The 20651-nt window shown below is 36.1% G+C and overlaps 4 protein-coding genes across 5 annotated transcripts; 1 reads left to right on the top strand and 3 right to left on the bottom strand.

The window, feature by feature from the left end:
* The first annotated feature begins 480 nt into the window (after nt 1–480).
* On the top strand, nt 481–2785 carry LOC116030885 (rRNA-processing protein utp23-like). Of its 2 annotated transcripts, none has more exons than XM_031273245.1 (7): nt 481–609; nt 818–1017; nt 1115–1213; nt 1340–1460; nt 1766–1980; nt 2198–2256; nt 2504–2785. In XM_031273245.1, exons 2-5 carry the CDS (start codon nt 818–820, stop codon nt 1970–1972), a joined length of 627 nt encoding a protein of 208 aa, XP_031129105.1. In that variant the 5' UTR covers nt 481–609; the 3' UTR covers nt 1973–1980; nt 2198–2256; nt 2504–2785. The 2 variants fall into 2 exon arrangements, with proteins under 2 accessions (XP_031129105.1, XP_031129106.1); XM_031273246.1 differs by having other exon boundaries at nt 488–609; nt 908–1017.
* Nucleotides 2786–4878: 2093 nt separating this feature from the next.
* LOC116028509 (cyclin-dependent kinase inhibitor 7-like) lies at nt 4879–8126 on the bottom strand. Its single transcript, XM_031270239.1, has 4 exons — nt 5892–8126; nt 5715–5764; nt 5351–5545; nt 4879–5207 (listed from the first exon to the last, which is right to left on the bottom strand). The coding sequence occupies exons 1-4, from the start codon at nt 6168–6170 to the stop codon at nt 5078–5080; spliced, it is 654 nt and encodes a 217-aa protein (XP_031126099.1). The 5' UTR covers nt 6171–8126; the 3' UTR covers nt 4879–5077.
* Nucleotides 8127–8281: 155 nt separating this feature from the next.
* LOC116028508 (presequence protease 2, chloroplastic/mitochondrial) lies at nt 8282–16656 on the bottom strand. Its single transcript, XM_031270238.1, has 19 exons — nt 16377–16656; nt 16112–16295; nt 15584–15758; nt 15377–15509; nt 15195–15265; nt 14853–14936; nt 14216–14306; nt 13006–13526; nt 12750–12914; nt 12450–12668; nt 12236–12363; nt 11100–11289; nt 10869–10952; nt 10679–10776; nt 9925–10189; nt 9670–9832; nt 9404–9584; nt 9026–9097; nt 8282–8687 (listed from the first exon to the last, which is right to left on the bottom strand). Exons 1-19 carry the CDS (start codon nt 16654–16656, stop codon nt 8546–8548), a joined length of 3246 nt encoding a protein of 1081 aa, XP_031126098.1. The 3' UTR covers nt 8282–8545.
* A 1533-nt stretch (nt 16657–18189) lies between these two features.
* Nucleotides 18190–19492, bottom strand: LOC116028663 (probable carboxylesterase 2). Its single transcript, XM_031270440.1, has one exon. It carries the CDS (start codon nt 19325–19327, stop codon nt 18359–18361), a length of 969 nt encoding a protein of 322 aa, XP_031126300.1. The 5' UTR covers nt 19328–19492; the 3' UTR covers nt 18190–18358.
* Between the last annotated feature and the right edge of the window lie 1159 nt (nt 19493–20651).

Here is a 20651-nt window from a genome sequence, read left to right as displayed (position 1 = left end):
TGCCATGGACCAGGGTCCACTCTGCAAGGTGGACCTAAATACATATTCACAATTTTAGTACTTTATGTTCACAGTTTTAGAACTCTATGTTTACAATTTCATAACTTTATATTCAATATTATAACACAATTTTTGAATTTATATAATAAATTTGTGAATATAAAATTCAAGAATTGTGAATATTGAGTAATGTAATTTTGTATATTGAGATTTAAAATTGTGAATATAAAATTCTAAAATTGTGAACATTGAGTTTTTAAATTGATGTGAATATGTACATAAGTCCACCTTGTAATGTGGACTATTGTGAATATGGATATGAGTCCACCTTTCGACGTGGACTCGGATCAATAGCATAATTTGCGAATGAGAACGAAAAGATAGAATCCCATTATGAATATAAATAATGAGTTTGAATATGTTTAGAATACAAAAACCCCAGTAGACCTGACCTAATTACTATAATTACTGCTACGCCCAATTCATTCTTACAATAACCACTATAATTACTGCTACGCCCAATTCATTCTTACATAACTTTTCCTGTCGCCGTTCTGCGGTTGTCTTCTTCTGAGTTCTGACCTCCCAAAAGCACGTCGACGAATTAAGGTATTCCCTTTCTTCTTTCTATCTTCTCGGGAGGCTTCATCAATTTGTATTGTTGTGTCTGCTCTCTGCCGACCAAAGACTCAATTTTTTTTTCTTATTTTATAAAGATTGATTCTTTTATTAGCTTTATAATTTGTTGTTAGGCTATGCTCTTTGCTTCTAGAATATTAAAATTATTGTCTTTTTTTTTTTTGTTTGTGTGTAAAAGATGAAAGTGAAAAAGCAGACGCGCCATCGTAATTTTCTGCAACATTTGCTTGCCCGTCAAATAACACCGGCTTGTTTTGGTTTTTATAAGGTTCTATGTGATGGCATGTTTATGCACCATTTGCTTGTCTATAAAATGACACCGGCTCATACTGCTCTTGCCAATACTCTTGGTGCTCCAGTGAGACTTTTCACTACCAGGTCTGATACTCAAAATTGTTTTTTTTTTTTTTTTTGGGGGAAGTAGCTTGTAGTTTTGTGTTTAATTTTATTTATTTATTTATTTATGGGTTTGCAGATGTGTCGTTGAAGAGTTGAAGAGCTCAAAGTTGAAGAGAATCCTTCGACACACCTATCCTATGACACTCGATGCAGCTAGTAGCCTTTTAACTGTAAGGTAAACCTTTAATGTTTACCTATTATAATTAATGTGTTTTTCTGCAATTGAATATGTGACGATGGAGTTGTAGCTTTGAAACTGACTGAATACAGCACCTAAAGCTCTGGTCTTTATTTGTTACAGATGTGATCATGAGATACCCATCGATGGTGGAAGTTGCGTACGTGAAGTCGTTGAGAGAAACAATCTGGAGAACTTTTATGTTGCTTCACGGGATCCTTATGTACTGGAAGGGCTTCGGCAGGTTGTTGAACTGTGCTTTTTGACTTGTCAGTTGCTTCAAAGCTTAATCTTAAATTTAGTGAGTAAAAATTCTGAAATATGAAGGCTGATGTATAGGCTGAACCATTTAGTACTAATTTGATAGTAGTATCACATCTCTAGACTTGGATTGTTCACAAAATTTTCCTTAAAAACTATCTTTCTAGATTTTTTGTCTTCATAGCCACAATCATATGTGTAAAGATTGATATGTTATTTTATTGATGGGCAGAGTTAGTTTGTTTTAAATAGCTTTCGAATTTTAACCTAACTTTTATGTGGTGGCAGATATATGGAGTTTCTATTATATATCCAGTTGGGAAAGCTTTATTTCTCGAACGAGTGACTGACATAGAGAAAAAGAGGAAATGCTCTGATGATGAATGGTCTGATTATGAATGGTCTGATGATGAATTGTCTGATGAAGGAGCAAGTGAAGAAGAGGAAGGTCATGGCTTAGAGGTCCAGAATGTGAAAAAAAAGAAAAAAGAATAGAAACCAAGGTAGGACTTATTTGAACTATAAATTCTTGTCAATAATTTGGGGTCTTTTGACTATAATTTCCCTTTTGATTTATTCAACTACCATATACAATAATAATGTGTAATATTTTAGAACTCACTATTTTAGATCATCTAAATTTTCTTGGTCTTCACTTTTCTATGTGCATGCTACTGTATGTAATCATTGTATGGCTATGCTATGTATTGTGTTGTGCAGAACCTGAATCCACTTTCTCTCAAGAAGAAGAAAAAGTCTTCAGCTGAATCAGAAAAAAGGTAAATATTTTCTCCCCATTTCCTTTTGATGATGAGCACAAGAATAATGCATTTAATTTTCTAACCACATGAAAAGGAGTTATATAGTTAATATACATTAGATCCTAATAGCATATTTGCTGATTGACCTTTGAACTGCATGCCACTCATCATATATTTATTGCCGCATAATCTCTTCTTCTATGCTTAGTTTTTTTTTTTTATAGTTAGAATTTGATACTTCATATGGTACCAATATTCTGTGCAGGAAACCAAGAAAAATGATGGTGAGAACTAGAAAAAAGGAATAAAAAGTATTGGCCGAGAGGAGGGGAGTGGATAGAGATATCTGGCAATAAGGGACGAAAGGATGTATATGATAAAAAAGGAAAGTATTTAATTTTTTTTTTTTTGAGAATAGAAAGTATTTAAATTTTGTAAATGAAAAACGAAAATTATTTTCAAAAACAACATAGGTGGTGAAAGTTTTGGATAAAACAAGTTTGGCATATGTGCAAGATTTTTGCTTATTGTCGTTTTTTTTTTTTCATTTAAATTTCAAAGTATGATAGAATTGATAATTGTTAAACAAATTAATACTAAAATTCCTTATATTATTCTAGCATGCGAATACAAGAAATTTAGGTTATTGAATTCAGCAATTTCTATCATTCAATTTGTACTTGATGCTGTTGTAGGACTGTAGGTGTCATTTTGAAGAAAAGAATGTTAGAATTATGAGACCATCTACAATAATTAGGGATATTTCTACTTTACATTCTCACCTAATATTCATTATATATTCAACATTATAATTTATATTACATATTATATTATAAATAAATAAAACTAAAAAAATTAAATTTGATCGTGGTAGACAATTGACAATTACACATACAAATGTCTATATAGATATTTGTGATGTTTAGGAATCTAATTGTAACTTTTTGAGTTCAGTGACCTAATTGTAATTGAGTGACCTATTTGGCTCTTATTCTTAAAGAAATGATAAGGAGTTTATTTTCTTTCTCTTTTTTTTTTTTAAATAAAAAGAGACATGATGATTTAGAGAGACACACCAAACATTTGTGTGTGTATATATATATATATATATATATATATATATATATATATATATATATATATATATATATATATATATATATATATATAAAAGGGTCAAATCGCAAATCTCTCCCAAAAAAAGGTCAAATTGCAAAAGAAACGAATTTGTCAATTTGAAAACGAAAGGGCTACATCATGACCAAACTAGGCCTAGCCTCTAGGCCCAAAATACTACAAAATCAACATCCCAAGTTCATTCCCGGCAGCTCACACGCACTGACCCAAATCAAAGCCTCTGACCAGAATCCATTCAGTGGCCTGTGGCCATAAGTCTTAACAGAATTGTTTTTCTTCTTCGAAACTCCACCGATACCTAACAACGGCGTGGTTCGTGGCGGCGAGCCGGAGTCCACCCACCGCCGGATTTCGCGTTTATTTTATATATATTACTCACATGCAACCACATTGAAAGAGTTGTCCAATACAAATTGGCGCGATTATAATAAACAGAGTAATAGTCCAAAATGATCACATGAATCCAGAGTCTAGAAGAAGTAGTCTGTTTCATGATGGGAGAAAAAGGGAAAACTTTTATATATTTTACAAGGAACCATCCACCAGATCGGCTCACATATTTTATTCGAGTGGGTATAAGTGTAAATATAAAAATAAGTGAAATATCTAATTAGTAATTTACGCATGCCATGCCATTATTTACCCTTTAAGAACTCAATGCAACATTCTGTACCTCTCTATCTTGATGCTGTAGACAACTGTGGCATCAGATCCAAAGCACATGAAAGTGAAGTGAAACCCCAAACCCACTTCCCCACGGCACGTGCCTCACTCTCAAGTCTCAATGTCAATCCCTCTCGCTCACCTCTTCTTCCCAATTCCCATAATGTTACCCCTCACTCTCAAGCTAGCACTGTCAAGAATTAATGTCGAGTTTTCATGTTATATGATCATTAATGATTGTGTACGTACCACATCTATTAAATGCAACAGCAGATCAGATAAATCCATAACAAAAACGATGGACGACCCTTTTATAGCCGCTTTCTATCCCAAATTTACTCCCCTACTTTCCTCTATTCCAGAGAGCAAACGACAAAATCCTCAATAAAATCACAATTCTTATCCGGAGCTAACTCACATGCCCCCACCACTATTGTCGTGCTCTCCATGCAACTAAATGGCCCTATTCCTTGAAACGCGCCACTACATACATACAGTGGTATCACTATCCTCTCACAGCCTATAGCGCAGCACCTTTGTTAGGAAATAAAAACGGCTTTCATTGTTATTTATAGTAACCACTGCAAAAAACTAACTTTTTTTCCCTTCTCAATAAACAACACAATTGTACTACGGTGGTTTTAATTTTACTGTAAAGCTAGCTACACCTAACCAGCTAACCTAACACGTATCATTCAGTTCGATAGAGTACCCCCACAGTGTCTTCTAGTACTGGTAGATCTGATCTCAAACTATGAACAACTGTGCTTACACTGTGTGGTAGTGTATCAAAGATAATGCTTCTGAAAATAATATATACAAATAAAGATAGAGTTGCTATAAGATCTAATCAAGCATAGATTGATAGATGTTAGAGGTTGGATCAATTCTTCATATGTAAATGGAAATGGAAATGGAAATTGCAATAATATATGCATGTACAAAGCAATTGATTAAGGTATGCAGGGAACTAAATTAAGATAAAAAGTAGAGAGCTGAGCAGCTAAGTTACGGGCCGGGTGAGGTGACCACATGATGATCAATTGTTAAAGGCAGCAATCATGTCATGTTCTTCTTCGCAGGCTTTGATGACATGTGAACAAGGCTTTAAGGGAACCCACTCGTACCGCCCTTCCAGAGGCACGTCCTTCACTACATCATAGTTGTACCTGCAGCAACGACAACCATCAATCCATCACCATTCACCAGTGGATTTTCAGTAACGTGCAAGTTCTATTCTGTTCTTATTTGGCTGAAGGCGAAACTGGAGATACATACTAGAATGAACAATTAAGTGCCGTATATGACTTACTTTTGCTTGAACCTCTCTTGCTCGTATTTTTCAGCAGCTGAGAAGAATTCTTCAATCTCTTCCGCGGAAGGCATCTCCATTGTTGAAGGTTTCTGAGGAGAGGTCGCCGCCATTGAAACATTCTTTGTGGTTGATGAGGACTCCATTTCTGTTACCGAGTCTCGGCGAAGCTCGGTGGTTGGCGTCGTCTCTCTACTGCAAAACAGAAAACAAAACCTTAGCTTCCTGAGTTTAAGAGAAGCTATTATCGAGTATTCAACACAACAGAATGCCTGTATACAGTATACGCACATGTAGACGTCCAAAGCAATATACAACGGAATGACTGAATTTCTTAAGGAGAAATTTTGAAAATGTTATGTACCTCAATCTGCCGTTGCAATGAGCTGTATCGTCCGTTTCAAAAACCTCTCCCTGAAATTCAAAATTTAAAAACGTAAAATTAAATTCCAAGCAATTAAAGCATTAGAAACAGAAATTTTGAAGGAGCAATAAATTCACAGGAAAGACGACTGTGTTAAAATTTTGAAAATTTTTCCACCTTCAGATCCAAAATATTTTTCGCCACGTCGCTAGACTCGCAGCTTGAGCACCTTGACGTCACGGAGGTGGCCGGAAAAACAGAATTCTCCGACGACCAGTTCATCTTGCGATCATCGAACTGAGAATAAACCTTTCTCCGCTTATTTGAGCTGAAGCTCGTGACCTCCCTAGCTTTCATCCGCACAGCAGCACCATTTCCAACTCCCGCCTCCGTCGCCGCAGCCGTTGTCGTCTCCCCGACTCGTTCACATCTTCTACACCTCAAGTACTCTTCCATCTCTTTCAGAAACTCTCTACACAACTAGAAAACTGCCACTGTATATACACACATATATATACATGCAATGTATCTTTTTATGCGTGAAAAGCGAGCAGAAAGAGCTGTCTTTTGTGTCACTCACACTAGCCGGGGGAGTGAGTGAAAAATTCAGAATATGGGCAAAATGGAAATTATAGTGAAGTTCATGGGGGCAAATGGGGGATTTGACTGAAATAGATTAGATCGGAGGGTGGAGATTAAAAGAGGCGGTTATACTCCAGACGATGGATAAAATGATGAATAGAAGATGTGGTCCAGGCTCCGTTACGGTGGCAGTGCACATGGGAATGCCGTTGTTAAAATGCAGCAGACTCATGAGAATGATTACCGCTCACGTAGCTAATGAGTGGAAGACACGTGTATTATGCAAGAACAACCGTTTTGGTCCTTTCTTTGGATCAAGCAAAGGCGAAACATTTTAAGCGGTGATGTAATGTACGTGAATTCTTAACCGTTTTAGTCCTTTAAAAAAAAAATCAAATTAAAATTGCCTATTCAACAATTCTATTATTCACAACATTTTTGTTAAAAAAATGTTATATATCATTGATTAAAAACCATATCAAGCACTCAAGCAACAGGCCTAATACAATTTCTGCTTCTTTGGGGTAAGTAAATGTAGCAGAAATCAGAAGAATATTTTTGTCATGCAATGTAGTTGGGGGCAGAAGACGCAGAGATTGGTCTTTTCAGAGATATTCATGCTGATTGAGTGGTTGTACGATTTAGAGTATTGGAAGTTTCTACCGTAGTGACTAGTGGAGCGGTATGGTAAAAAGTTAAAAACATAGAAATATAAAGGTGGCAGGGTGGCGGAGTCTGGAAGAAAGAATAATGTAAAAAAATTAAGAAGAAAAAATGAACAATTTTACATTGTATACAGTATAATATGGTGTAAAATGTAATACATTATGGTTTTCATTTTCTTAAACTTCCCTATAAGAGTTTCCAATCTATATTGTTTTGTTAACATTACTTTTTCTAGATGCATGTAACTAAAATTGTGACTTTCCTTCATTTGGAAGAAAAAAATATGTTTACTCTATTGTGACTTTTCTTCCTTTGAAAGAAAAAAATATGTTTACTCTGTTCTCTTCTAAACAAAGGACCACTTGTGATTTGTGAAGTAGTATTCTTTCTTTAGAGAATCATACGACAAAAATTGCACATCACATTCTCCATTAGCCATTAGTACATATTCTTATCTCTTTCTATGTATTCTAGTGAAGAAGAAACATAATTATTGAACATATTCTTTATATCTTTCTATGTATTCTAGTGAAGAAGAAACATAGATTATCTTGTCCGAGTATGTAATTGTATTTTTATATAACCTAGTACTCACTGTCAAAATAAAGGATCAAATGTTTTCATGCTCAAAATGTAAAGTAAACAAGGAATGAAAATAAACATTGGTTCGCCCCCCTTTCATTTTAAAAAACAATTTGCAATACAACTTTTCGTCTGCTTTTGTGGCGCCTTCTTATTTTTCACAAATAAGTATTCAGAATGCGATTTTCATAATATAGCAATTAACGGGTAATTCTAAACGCAGATTGTGGACAGAGAAACGACTATGTTGATTAAAAACGGCAGTGCCATTGGGTGCTACAAATTATCTTCTAAAAAAACTAGTTCCAAATTCAATAACTTTTAAGACCAATTTCTATATACCTTAACATATGAGAGCGACGAGCTGTGGTCCTAATTCAGATATGAATTGGCTAGGCAAAGGTAAAATGACAGTGTCGCTCAAAAGCAAAGCAGATCCGTACCTAATTATAAGCTCTACGGAACCATAGTACAATTCAATAACTCAATAATGTTTATCATGGAAGGGAAACGTTACACGGATTCCAAGTAGCTTCAGAGTTTCAGAGGTGGAGTCAAATATGCTCTGCACAGCTGACTATAAATTTCACCATGGCAAGTAAATCGAGTGTAAAAAATCCTAAGTAAACATAACATGTGGACTACATATTACCGCATTTTATTTTTACTGTGTAACATTTTGGCTATGTTTTCTACTAGTTTGAGATATTCAACTAAATAGTCATTGCATTCACATCTGGTAAAAGGGTAATGTGCACCTCAGAAACTTTTTACTCCAAATCTCATGCAGGCAATATATGAAGTATCTACAAATAAAACTTAGTTTGAGGTGCCAACCTCCACCACTCCTCCAAATACTAAAAGAAAAAAGGGAGAGGGTGGGAGGGGATAAAAATTGTTATTCCTAAGCTGTTCAGTGCAAGACAAATGATGGTACTGCGGGGGTGTATCTATTGTGTGAATTTGTGATAAGACAATCAGGAAAGGAAAAATTACTCTTCTCATAGTGCTTTATTTACTTCAAAGAAGTTGGGGTGTTCCTTGTTGGCAGCATCAACATCATCTGGTGAAGCCACGGCAACCACGACCCCTTGATCTTTTACTGCTTGGATTGCATCTGCAAATTCCTTGAAATCGGCCAGCCTAAATACAAGAAAAACAACCCAAATATGTTTTCATTGTTTCTTTGAAACTCAGAGTCATAAGACCACTAATCCAATTCCAATGCATTCATTTATTCTATCAGTGTATCAAAAGACTGAATGCAAGAATGGATGACTTTTATGACCCAATTCATGTAACAATTAATAAATTATGATTAATCTTTACACTTCTGAGAACCTTCTGGATTATTAGGTTATGAATTAAAGCTAAAAGAGAGATTGTCAAGAGGCTGCAAGATAATGTAAATTAAACATCACAGCACTTTACAAATCATATTCTAGATTGACACCCACAAATATAAATCAAGTCTGTTTTACCTTGTGGATAATATTTCTTCGCGCCTCAATTGCCTTTCTTCTTCAGTAACCCCCAATAAATATCGAAGTAAACTGAAAGCAGTGAAAACCATTAGCTATTATGCTAAGTGCACAGGCATTTGATGTTAGACTAAACAGATTTGAATATTTGCCTACTTCCTAAAAATGAACCTCCATAACTACTTTTATTATAGCTAATGTACTCTACCAACCCCACTTGTTTGGCTTTAAGGTAGATATTGTACATCAAAAAGAGAAATGAAATTCCTCCACCAACCCTTTTCATCTTATCAGTGAATACTAGCTAAATGTGACAAATGTTCACATTGCCAAAAAGGGAAGTTCTTTACAGATATGGGAGTATAGGAAAATTCTTACCTACTGTATCCTTTTGCATCAGGTAGCTGGTATGCATCAACATCACCAATTGTTCCAATAATTGCCTTCGTTAGAGTATCATCATCCATTTCAAGTTCTCTCAGGAAATCACTTGTTCCATCATACACATTAAGTGTCTTCATCAAATTTGGATCGCGATAAGACAAAAATGAGAATACACCTGAAGAAAGAGATATCAAAGTACAGAGATGAATAAATGGAAGTAAAGAATAATAACTGCAAATGACAGGCAATAACAAGTATACCAGAGTGGGTGTCAAAATCACAAAATCCTCCATAAGCTCCACCACTGACTCGTACACGATCCCACAGCCATGTATTGCTTATGTACTTTGAAATAACATATGCACTACCCTTAAGTTTATAGCCTGCATCAAAGAGATTTGCTGCTTTCCCAACATAATTTACCTGGGAAACAAAGTGTAGGTTTATTATCTTTATTAACAAAAAAAAAAAAGCATAAAAAATCTTAGAAGCAATACATAAGAGAATAAACTTACTTGAGTAGGGACAACTATAGCTTCATTTGTAGGAGAAAGCCGTGCATTCCATACTGTAGGTTCTGCTAGAGACTTACTAGGAAGCAAATCGAGGAATGAACCAACATGTTTCTCAGCATTCATTAGATTTTTCTCGTCAGCTGTTAGATTAACCAGGCACCCATCCTTCGAAAATAGGGATCTCCGTATCTCTTCAAGAGATGATGAAATTTCTGGCCAATTGTTATCAACTTTTACTTCAAGGTTTCTCAGAAATTCCAAATAGCTGCAAGCACATTCAATGAGAGAGTATTACTTCAAGTGATCTGATAAAGCTGATAAACTACACAGTGTGGCTAAATTGCACATTTGCAAAGGGGAAATGAAGTCTGCTTCATAGTTTCTTCAACATCAAGAGGTGAGAGCAAAAAAACAAAATACACCAGATTACTAGTACTAGTATCATAATGTTTGGCAATCAGGAGATGGCAATTAAATTATTACTAATAAAAGCTATACATGATTGCAGATACTAGAGAATCGTGTTTAACCAATCCTGTGTTTAAGATCACTCCACAGTACTGGTAGCTATACTAGAAAATACGGAGTAATTAAAATGATCTACTCTTGCTCAAAGATCAATACCATTAGACAGAAATACTAGCATCATAGCTTGTAGGCTATAATCAACTGACTTTTGGGCCCAGTACTATTCCCAGTTCCCCACAAACCATCCAATAAAAAAACAAACAAAACAAAACATCATATCTCTAACCTGACACCACCCATTTGTTCAGACAGCCACCCTGCAACGTTAAGTTTTGCATCCATCCTAGCAGCTGCAATGCTATGACCACTGCCTCTTAGTCGGTTCTGGAATGAAAAGACAATGAAATTAGATAATAGGAAATATCCCATATTAACATCAGATTTCTTCTCCCAAAACAATTAAACAAATCAGATACCTCCATTCTAGCTTTGCTTTGAGAAACAAACTGCTTGAATCTTTTTTGGTCAGTGAGCTTGACATCTTGAATAACACAGTTCATCTACAGCAACCACAAATGAATGGATAGTGAAACGTTAATTTGCCAATGGATAGTAAGAAAAGCTTTACTCAAGTGCCTCAAACTCCCCTACAAATTGAACCATAACCATTAATCACTTGCAATCAGTCATGTGAAAACTGGACTTACCAAGTTGAATAGATCTTCAATTCGTCCAGACATGGATTTGCCTCGAACAATCATATGGCAACATGGATCTACCTTACCCCGCACTGATGAGGTCATAGGATACACTGAAATCCCTCCAGTTTTTCTTCCAATCAACTGATTCAGCTGAACAAAGTCCAAGTCCTTTGTTCCCATCTCCAGCAGTGACTGACTATTAAGCAATTCATAAGACCAGTATTTTTTTTGTCAAAGCATATATGTCTATCTGCATATGTATTAAACTGACTGTCCAAACCCAATATACTCCAATTGGAAAACAAAATCGGAGAATAGGGAGGAAACAAAAAAGCAGCTGAACAGGCAGAAAGCAAAAGGAGGGTGAACAGTAAAACATAGTGTCTGCCTGCCTGTTTTCTGCTTTGAAAACACAGTGGAGATGTTTTCCAACTTTGTTAAAAAGTGTGACAAGTTGGAATTTTGCTTCTATTTTTCAGCTTGGAAAACATTTCAACTGGAACACAAATTCCACTTCACCATTTTTGTATTCTACTAACTTCCCGAAAAAAGAAGAAAAAAAAAGTCCAATGTTTAACTATATTTCAGCTTTGGCAAAAACTTGAGTGAGACAGGTCGGGTCAATATGAAAATGCAATACTTATACTGAAACAAACACTTGCCAACATTACTTATCAGGGAAAATGTAATACTTTTATATCAAAATGTAAAAGTATTACATTTGTCCTCAAAAGTATATCATTCCCTTATAAGTAACACACACTTTATTCCTAATTAGTATTACGTTTTTCTCATATTGACCAGGCCCATCTCATGGATCCGTGAGACGGTCTCACACAAGTGTGACCCTTCAGCTTTTACAATATTGGATCCATATAAAGTTTTATCATAATAGCCACCAAGTAGACTTCCAGGCTGCTCACCATAAAACATACTGGAAAGCCTAGGATAGGAATCATGATGATTGAGAGCATTCTTCAAAAGAGAATATAGAAGTAAGACTCAATTTTATACGTATATAGGATTTCATATCTATGAAAAATTAATCATTCACTTCACTTTTGGACCCACTACAAATCTTGTCACATAATAATAGCAAGACAAAGAAAAGATGGAGCACAATTTTCAAGCAGGAAACTCACCAGAAAAGTGGAACCAATGGAACAAGCTCTGGCTTCAACAAGCTCATATTGAAAACAATTTCAGCATAAAGGATATCATTTGTAAAGAGGTCATGTCGCAAAACTTTTGTTCCATTGATATCACCAACCTACAGTCACAACTTCAATAAGCTTAGACTAAGAAGAGTAGCAAGCATGTTGTTGAATCCACTGATAACAAAAGGAACTCAATTACCTCAATCGGAACATGTACAGGCTTTTTGGGAATATCTTGTAGAGAGAGACTTGGTACAACTTTCAGGGCTTCTGGAGGGTCAGGTGTTTCTTGCTTCAGTCGTAGCTCATGTGTAGCACGTGCCAACTCTGCAAGATCCTCCTGTGTCATGCTTGATTTCACTTTATTCAGGATTTCTTTTTCAGTTGCTTCATCACGGGAAGCCTTCTCAGGATCAGGCTGTTATGTAATAGCATATATTTTTTAAAACACAAGAACACATTACCATCTTACATGAAACAAAATCATTACAATAACTACCTGCATCTCAACAGTCACTCGATGTGGGTTAGTCAAGATGAATTGTTCTATTAAAGGAGCAAAAACAGCTTTGGATCCTTCCTTGGCTATTCTGGATTTCAGGTCTTCAAGAGGTTTCTGATATTTTAGTGGTTCAAATGGATCCATATCATAAACCCATTTCCCCTGGAAGAAGTGCCATTAAGAATAAGAACATAATGCGAGTGCATATAAAAAGGAAGAAAACAAAGATTAGTAAATGATATTTATCCCTTACAATGGAGCGGAGCATCAACGCCAGTCCACGAGGGAATGAGCCAGTGTTATTCTCCCTAAGAGAGAACTCAATTGTGTTCATTGATGCCTCCACAGCATCTGAATTGAAACCTTCTTCTGCCAAATTTTTTAGGGTACTCATTACCAATTCTTCTACTTTTTGAATGTTTTCTTCCGAAACACCCTTCAACCCAATGCTAAATTGAGGCTGAAGAAGCTCATCTTCTACCCCGCCCCCAACAATAGCATCACCTAAACCACTTTCCAACAAGATTTTCCTTAAAGGAGAAGCAGGAGTTCCCAACAGCAAATGATCCAAAAAACCCAGAGCAAGCTCAGTTTCCAAATCTAGTGGCTTCTCAGAAAGAAGCCAATTAATGCAAACCATGTGCTTTTTCTTTAGGTCATCACCCTCCCCTGCAGGATATTTTTCAACAATCCTAAGTGGCTCAGAGAACAGTTTCTGTGGATGAATTCTCGACTCTTGAGGTGCTGAACTAGCATCAAATGTGTCCAGATATTCTGTAAAACATGATTTGAAGAAACTAAATAAGCTGCAAATTTACTATTGTACTTCCCCCTTCCCTCAAAAAGTGTCCTGCTTTTTACTTTGGGTTTTGGGAAGACAAGTGAAAATTGTCCCCCCGTAATAAATTCATAGTTTTTTCTAGGTTATTTCCAAATTACAACCACATCCCATTTTCTTAGATTGAAATCAATGACAACTGAAAGCAATTACTGTATTGATGAAGGGTAAAAGTAAAATGCATGCAATATAATTATGATTATAATGGCATTAAAAACATGGCCTAGATCCTCTTCTTAATCATAGAGGATACGTTTTTTAGGACAAATGGAGTAGCTAATTGACATAACATACACAAATGGTGCTGGTGAAATAAGTTTAGGACTTCTATCATACTCTTGAAATTTGAGAACCATTTTAAACAAAACTGGTTTTCCATTTACCCCTATCTTTTCTTTGGGTAACATAGCATCTACAAGGAGCTTGTAAAACAATAAACAATTTGGCAACCAAAATAAGAATAATGATAGCATCAGATACCCAATATAAGATGCAAGAATTATTATATGGGTAGAGAAATAAATGAAACTCCAAATGCCTTGTGAAATTCATTGCTGATTTACATTAGTATCCAATTTTTGGCCCAGAAGCAAGGACAGAAGAATAAGGTAGGTAGGAATCATACCACTTAAGATGCGCAATCGTTCAGTTGGATCATCATCACCATAAAACCATATTCTAGCATTGCTAGGATGGTAGTATTTGCGGTGGAATTCCTGTATAATTATTTTTAGAAAGAAGTATACATCAAGTTAGAAGAAAATTACAATTCATTAAATTTCTAGCTTTGACAGAATTACAGAAAACATATAGACCATCAACTAAATGCACTGTGTAAAGGCTATGATACAGCAAAAAATATAACTCTATGGTAACGTGGTAAAAAAGTTACAGAATCTATGTGCCTTTCCCTAAACATACAAATGCATCAGATATGGGATGATCTTAATAGAAATGAACCAATTACTCTGCATTAAGGATCACTCTAAAACATAATCTCTATGTTCCACAAAGAAGCAAAATGCAAACCAAAAGCACATACCAACATGCGGGACTCAAAAACAAAACAAAAACAAAGTGCTTCTAAATTTTAACTAGTCTTGGTTTTGTACCAATTATATCATCGAGCCATCAACATGCATAATTGCACGGAATAAAACACAGGAACTGCATTTTTGAAACTGCAGATGTAGCTACTGGCTATCACATATATTAAAATGCAAAGCCCATTAAATGGAAACAGCAGAATGTGCACTACACACCTTAAATTCCTCAAAAGTGAGCTTGGGAATGACCAGTGGATCTCCACCACTATCGACACCATATGTATTATCTGGAAAAAGGGCCTGCAGGCAACAATGTGCAAAAACTTAATAACACATTTCCTTGTTCAATTTTTCAATTCCCTGATTTCTTCAGTCAGCAACCACTATATATATATAACAAAATTAATTTAAAACATGAGCAGTTTATCTATGTTTCAGTAATCACATTCAATTGTATATTCAGCCACCCAGCATAATAGAAATATTGACACATTGTCAGATTGTCTTGGATCAACTAGAAAGCAATTTTTCAAAGGTGTGAAAGTTAGGAACCCTTACTTGCTGGGACGTCCTACCCATTATGTTATCAGGCTGTGAATAAACCCCCTTCATCTCATTGAAAACAACACCTGAAATTGAAATATAAATAATTTCTTATTTATGAAAAGGCAAGGTGAGAGAGGACATATAACTGGAAAAAAAGAAGAAAAAGAACAACAACAACAAGAAGACAAAAAGACCTTTATATGTTATGTTTTCTGAAGGGTCATTCAGTTCATAATGCCAACCCTCTTGTTGAAAGGTTTGAAAGTCCTCCACACATTTGGGGAAAAATACAGCATCTAAGTACACATCAACCAAGTTATAGAAATCCTGTTCAAAGATCAGTAAGTATGCATTAGACAGAAACACGATTTCTACAGATTATTTGAAAGAATATGTTATACCTTAGTATTTGTGGAAGCAACAGGATAGCAAGTCCTATCAGGATAGGTGAATGCATTTAGGAAAGTGTGCAAGCTTCCCTTCAATAGTTCAACAAAAGGTTCTTTTAGGGGATACTTTCTTGAACCACACAATACACTGTGTTCCAATATGTGAGGAATTCCAGTTGAATCTTTCCTGCATAGGCATCACCACCAAGGTGTCAGCATTGACAATACTAGAAGTTGAATCCAGAAAGTTTTTCTGTTATTCAAAAGTATGGACGAATTCAAGGTTGCTTCAATGCGTTTCCTTTCACTGAAAACTACATTCATGCCCACAGACTTGCCAAACTTCAGTTGAACCTTTTCTGTATTGCATATGTCAAATTCTCTAGTAGTAGATTGGTTATTGACAATTCTATGGTGAAAGAATTCTCAATACAGCAACGAGGCCATTACAAAAAGAAAGCAACAAATAGAAAGGCTCACTAATTGCACCACTACCAAAGCTATAAATGTACTGTACATTAGATACGAGAATGTACTTACGGAGGAGTTCGGAAAACAATACCAAAGACCTTATTCTCATCGTCATTGCAAACCGACATAATTTCGGCGCCGGTCTTCTTGTGCTTATATAAAATAGCTTTGGATTTACACTCATCAATGAACTGCTCAGACACTTTCTCGAACCCCAGCTTCTCGGCAACTTCATCATCAGCTCCAATACCATCTAAAAAACACATGAAACGCCCTAAAACTACCAAACTAAACAGATTAGGAATCGAATCTCAATCGAGAAACATAAGAGTACCTGGAGAGAGCTGCGGGGAGGAAGTGGCAACAGCTCGGACGGAGAGAGAGGAAAAGTGCCTTCTCAGGTGAAAAGCCGGGGAAGCGGCGGTGGAGGTGAGACGGAGGTGGTTGTCGAAGAGCGTGGAGCGGCGACAGCGCTGGACGCTGTGGAGCAGACGGTGGCGCTTGGCGGAGATAGATGTAAATCGAGCTAGTCCGTTGTAAGGGCGAGCGAAGATTATAGAACAGGCGAGTGGTGTAGTAGATGAAAGAGAACGCAGCAGAACCGCCTTCTCCATGGTAGAAGAAGAAGAAGTAGACGGAAATGAACGAGATAGATGAGGCCTGGACTGGCAATGAGTGAAATGGGGCTTTTAATATGCACGTCGTTAATGGTAACTTCGGCCGCAAGATCATCTATAGAGTAGATGTTTAATTGATACAACTCGGGCCAGCTTCACAAAAAAAGTGTAGAATGACATCAATTAATCAAATATTTACCTACAAAATTTTAAGTTCAACTTTACATGTTACAGAGTATTAGTTTATTATTCTTATTAGTTTAACATTTTTTTTTTGAATATTACTAATTCTATTACAATGCAGTATCTGTTCATAACTATTTTCTCAACTTATTAGTTTAACATATTAATTATGAATAACTCAAATTGATTTATTTGATTATTTGTCAATTAAAGTTTTGTAATCACTACTCGATGAGTGTATTAAATTAATCTAGACATCTAGTTTTATGATCTTAATCAGTAAATGACCACAATAAAATAAATCAGTATACATTATTCATAATTGATTCGCTCAACCAATGTGATTAATATCCACTCTCGTTAAAAGTTAAATTTATAACAAATCAACAGTTTGACTAATTTAATTGAGTTGTCTCTAAAATTATCATTTGTTAACGAATAAACTTCATTTCGTAAATCTTCACTTATAATTTTATAAATTAGTCATGTGATACTTAAATCAGGACCATAACATTTTTCAGAAATTAAATTAAATTATAATTTTATATATCTATCTACGTGTCTAGCCGTCGAACACTATAACATTACGACCAAAATTTTCGTTAAAAACGTGAAAGAGTATCCAAACTCCTTAAATTGTTTGTCAAGACCATATATGATTTTTAACTTGGAAGAAAGAAATTAGTTTTGTCGTCAATATAGATTTTTAGTAGCACGGCGACATATCTTTTCAAAGTCTGCGGCTTTGCGCCCCGTGTCCGATCCATTGGGCTTTAATTTTCGGGCCTTTAGAGTTCAGAAGCGCATAATGGGCCTAACAAGTAGCATATATAGGTCCAGCTGAATATTTTTTATATTTCTATGAGAGAATTTTTAAACAAATTTTGGAACTTTTAAAATTTAAATGGATACCAAAAGATGTTGATCCAGATATTTGAGTCACGTTAAATATGAGACACATGATTCAACACCACTCTTAAGAAATGATAACGATGTAATAGAGAGCTAATGAAATCAAAGGTTGTATTTATAGGCCCAAATTTGTAATTGAGCCCGAAGATTCTGATAAGTTCGAGAAATATACAAAGATTCTAGAAATCATATCTCAACGTAGGCCAATAATTTTGTGTCGAGTGGTAGAAGAGGTCATGAGTTCGTATAAAATGATATTAATTTTTTGTAACTTTTTATATCTCCTCCGTCTACCTGGTAGACAGCTTATTCTGCGCATCTAGTTATAACTGCATACTTATAATTTTTGGGCGCATATAGTTATAACTGCATACTTATAGTTTTTGGACCAGAATTGATAATGTAATATGAATCTTGGTCCCAATGGATTGACTGTTTGACAAATCTAAAACATACCTGCATAATTCAAACCAGTAGTAACATACATTTAACACGTGTCATCGCTTTGACAAATCTAACGTTACATGGCAAACATATATGCACCGTTCAAAACGGTGGTAACACGTGTCATCGCTTTTAAGACTGAGGAAACTAAGGTGATTGATTATACATTGTTGATGAAAGAGGCCAACTTCTTGACCATGGCCATGGCATTATCACTTGTTGGATTAATCAAATTGAAAACATGATCTTCCCCTTTAGCTTCCACCACCTCAACGTACCCATCCCACCCCTTCTTCCGCAGGGCCTCTTTGTAATGCCAACCTCTATTCCTTAACGGATCCTTCTCGCCAACGTAAACCAGAACCCTCTTGCACCCGACCCTAGCAAGGTCCGGGTCCGCTGCGGGGTTAATTAACGGGTCATCCAGCCCCGTCGTGCCCGGGTTCACGAACTTCCATAGATTCTCAAGAAGAGAGCTTACGTACACGTTGTCACCTTCGTTACCAATCGGGTCCTTTCCCCAGAAAAACGGACAGTTTAGATAAATCCCTTCAAGATTGATACCGCCCGCGCCCGGATTCTCCAACCCGACCCGCATGGCCATGTTGTGTGCTATGTTGCCGCCGGCGCTATCGCCACCGAAGAACAACCGGTCAAAGTCGGCGTAGTCATTTAGCCACGGGTCCTGGCCTCCGGCATGGGAATGAGATGCCAACCACTTGAGAGCTAACCAAGAATCGTCATAGGCAGCCGGGAGAGGATGCTCCGGGGCTAGGCGATAGTTAACGGAAACGATGACGACGTTAGCTTCGGCGGCCACCAAGTTGAGATGCTTTTGGTAGGTTGGAGAGAAGGCCGACTCAATCACGAACCCGCCGCCGTGAAAGTAGACGAGAAGTGGCAGTTTCCGTCCATCAGTACCGGCAGTTTTGGGGAGGTAGAGCCTCGCAGAAATGTTGAGCTCCGGCGAGATAACCACGTCTTTGCTCTGAACTCCGGTTTCGGCGTCTAACCCAGCCGGGAAGACATCTTTTCCGGCCAACCTCTCAACTCGGCCGTCGGTGTAAACTCTCATTATTGAAAAATCATAAAGCACATCGGCGGAGTTTGCTTTTGCGAGTGCAGCCATTGTTACTCTGATTTGTTTGCCGTTGTTGAAGCCAATTATTGATCACAACGCCGCTTATATTGTACGCCACGTAAACAGCTTGGGCTACTAGCTCGTGCCACGTAAAACTTGGCTTTTGTAATTGCGTGCAATAGATCAGAGAGCGACGTAGATTTTAATGACCAAACTGCATTTGGTTTTTTGTATTAAGTATCCAACTTTACTTTAAATCCCATGTCTAAGAGCCGCCATTAAAAAAGATAAACAGCAATTTATCCTGCCAATTTCCAAATTTTCACCCATAAAAAATTCTTTACCTATTCTAATTGGTCAATGTCTCTAAGTGACAAAGTGTATTTATTCCTTTATGGTGGAACCAATTGACTAATAAAATGTGATGTGATAGAAACGGAGTGAAGTGCCGGCCTGGCGGCCGCCAAACCCATTTTCAGCAAAAGATCGCGATAAAACTGTGAGATGTCATTGCTTAGATCACATAAGTTGACAGTATATATAATGAAACAATGAAAATGACAGCAAATAGATAATCATATATCTTATATACGTTTCAATCAACGAACAACAGTTGTATGTTGTGCATATTTATAAATTCATAAGTTGCTAATAATTTATATATATTTTTACATTTTTTTAAAGGTCGAAAAAATTACAATCGTGTATGAGAACAGTATCTAACAAATTACCACAATAGTTTGAATATGTATAAAATTAAGATTATACCACAATAGTTTGAATATGTATATAAAATTAAGATTATTAGAGGGCGTGAACGAATATGTATAAAATTAAGATTATTATAGGGCGTGAACGAAGTATTTTTATCATAAAATTTAAGATGTGTTAAAATTCATAAAAGATGACTTTTAAAAGTGATTTTAAGATTTCCCGTGTTTGGCAAAGTAAAGAAAATTAAAATCATCCGAAATAATATTCGGTCTAAAGGGAAACAAAGCCACTTTTTAAAAAATAACTTAGGGTGTGTTTGGTTAGGGGTTTTTGGTATAAGGTATGGGTATCAAAGTGATTGTTAATGTTTGGTTGATAGGTTTTGAGAATGCTATTATGGGTTTGGAGTACCCCATTAATGAGAAAACCTATACCCTTATTAAATAAGGGTTTCATTTCCCTTCCTCATTTTTTCCCCAACTATTAATAATCATTCCCATTCCACCCAACTACCAAACATGCTAAATACTTTTACCAAAACCCATTACCCTTACCAAGTATTTGATACCCATTCCGATTCCGATTCCCATGTGCGAACCAAACACACCTTTATTTTCATTGTTGGGCTGCTTCTTCAGCTTCCATGACTCTATCTTCT

Source organism: Ipomoea triloba, chromosome 9 (genome assembly GCF_003576645.1).
Source record: "Ipomoea triloba cultivar NCNSP0323 chromosome 9, ASM357664v1".
Taxonomy (NCBI): domain Eukaryota; kingdom Viridiplantae; phylum Streptophyta; class Magnoliopsida; order Solanales; family Convolvulaceae; genus Ipomoea; species Ipomoea triloba.
The sequence above is the reverse complement of the archived record's forward strand: the minus strand, read 5'-3'. Positions and strand labels throughout refer to the sequence as shown.

Excerpts from the sequence above, each read along its gene's own strand:
- LOC116030885 (XM_031273245.1), top strand. The coding sequence starts at position 818 with ATGAAAGTGAAAAAGCAGACGCGCCATCGTAATTTTCTGCAACATTTG. Across the intron at positions 1,214-1,339 it reads AGTAGCCTTTTAACTGTAAG|ATGTGATCATGAGATACCCA; the intron begins GTAAACCTTTAA and ends TATTTGTTACAG. Across the intron at positions 1,461-1,765 it reads TACTGGAAGGGCTTCGGCAG|ATATATGGAGTTTCTATTAT; the intron begins GTTGTTGAACTG and ends ATGTGGTGGCAG.
- LOC116028509 (XM_031270239.1), bottom strand. The coding sequence starts at position 6,170 with ATGGAAGAGTACTTGAGGTGTAGAAGATGTGAACGAGTCGGGGAGACG. Across the intron at positions 5,765-5,891 it reads AAAATATTTTGGATCTGAAG|GGAGAGGTTTTTGAAACGGA; the intron begins GTGGAAAAATTT and ends TTTGAATTTCAG. Across the intron at positions 5,208-5,350 it reads CAAGAGAGGTTCAAGCAAAA|GTACAACTATGATGTAGTGA; the intron begins GTAAGTCATATA and ends TCGTTGCTGCAG.
- LOC116028508 (XM_031270238.1), bottom strand. The coding sequence starts at position 16,656 with ATGGAGAAGGCGGTTCTGCTGCGTTCTCTTTCATCTACTACACCACTC. Across the intron at positions 15,759-16,111 it reads ATTGTTTTCCGAACTCCTCC|GAAAGATTCAACTGGAATTC; the intron begins GTAAGTACATTC and ends ATGCCTATGCAG. Across the intron at positions 12,915-13,005 it reads CGTTGATGCTCCGCTCCATT|GGGAAATGGGTTTATGATAT; the intron begins GTAAGGGATAAA and ends CACTTCTTCCAG.
- LOC116028663 (XM_031270440.1), bottom strand. The coding sequence starts at position 19,327 with ATGGCTGCACTCGCAAAAGCAAACTCCGCCGATGTGCTTTATGATTTT.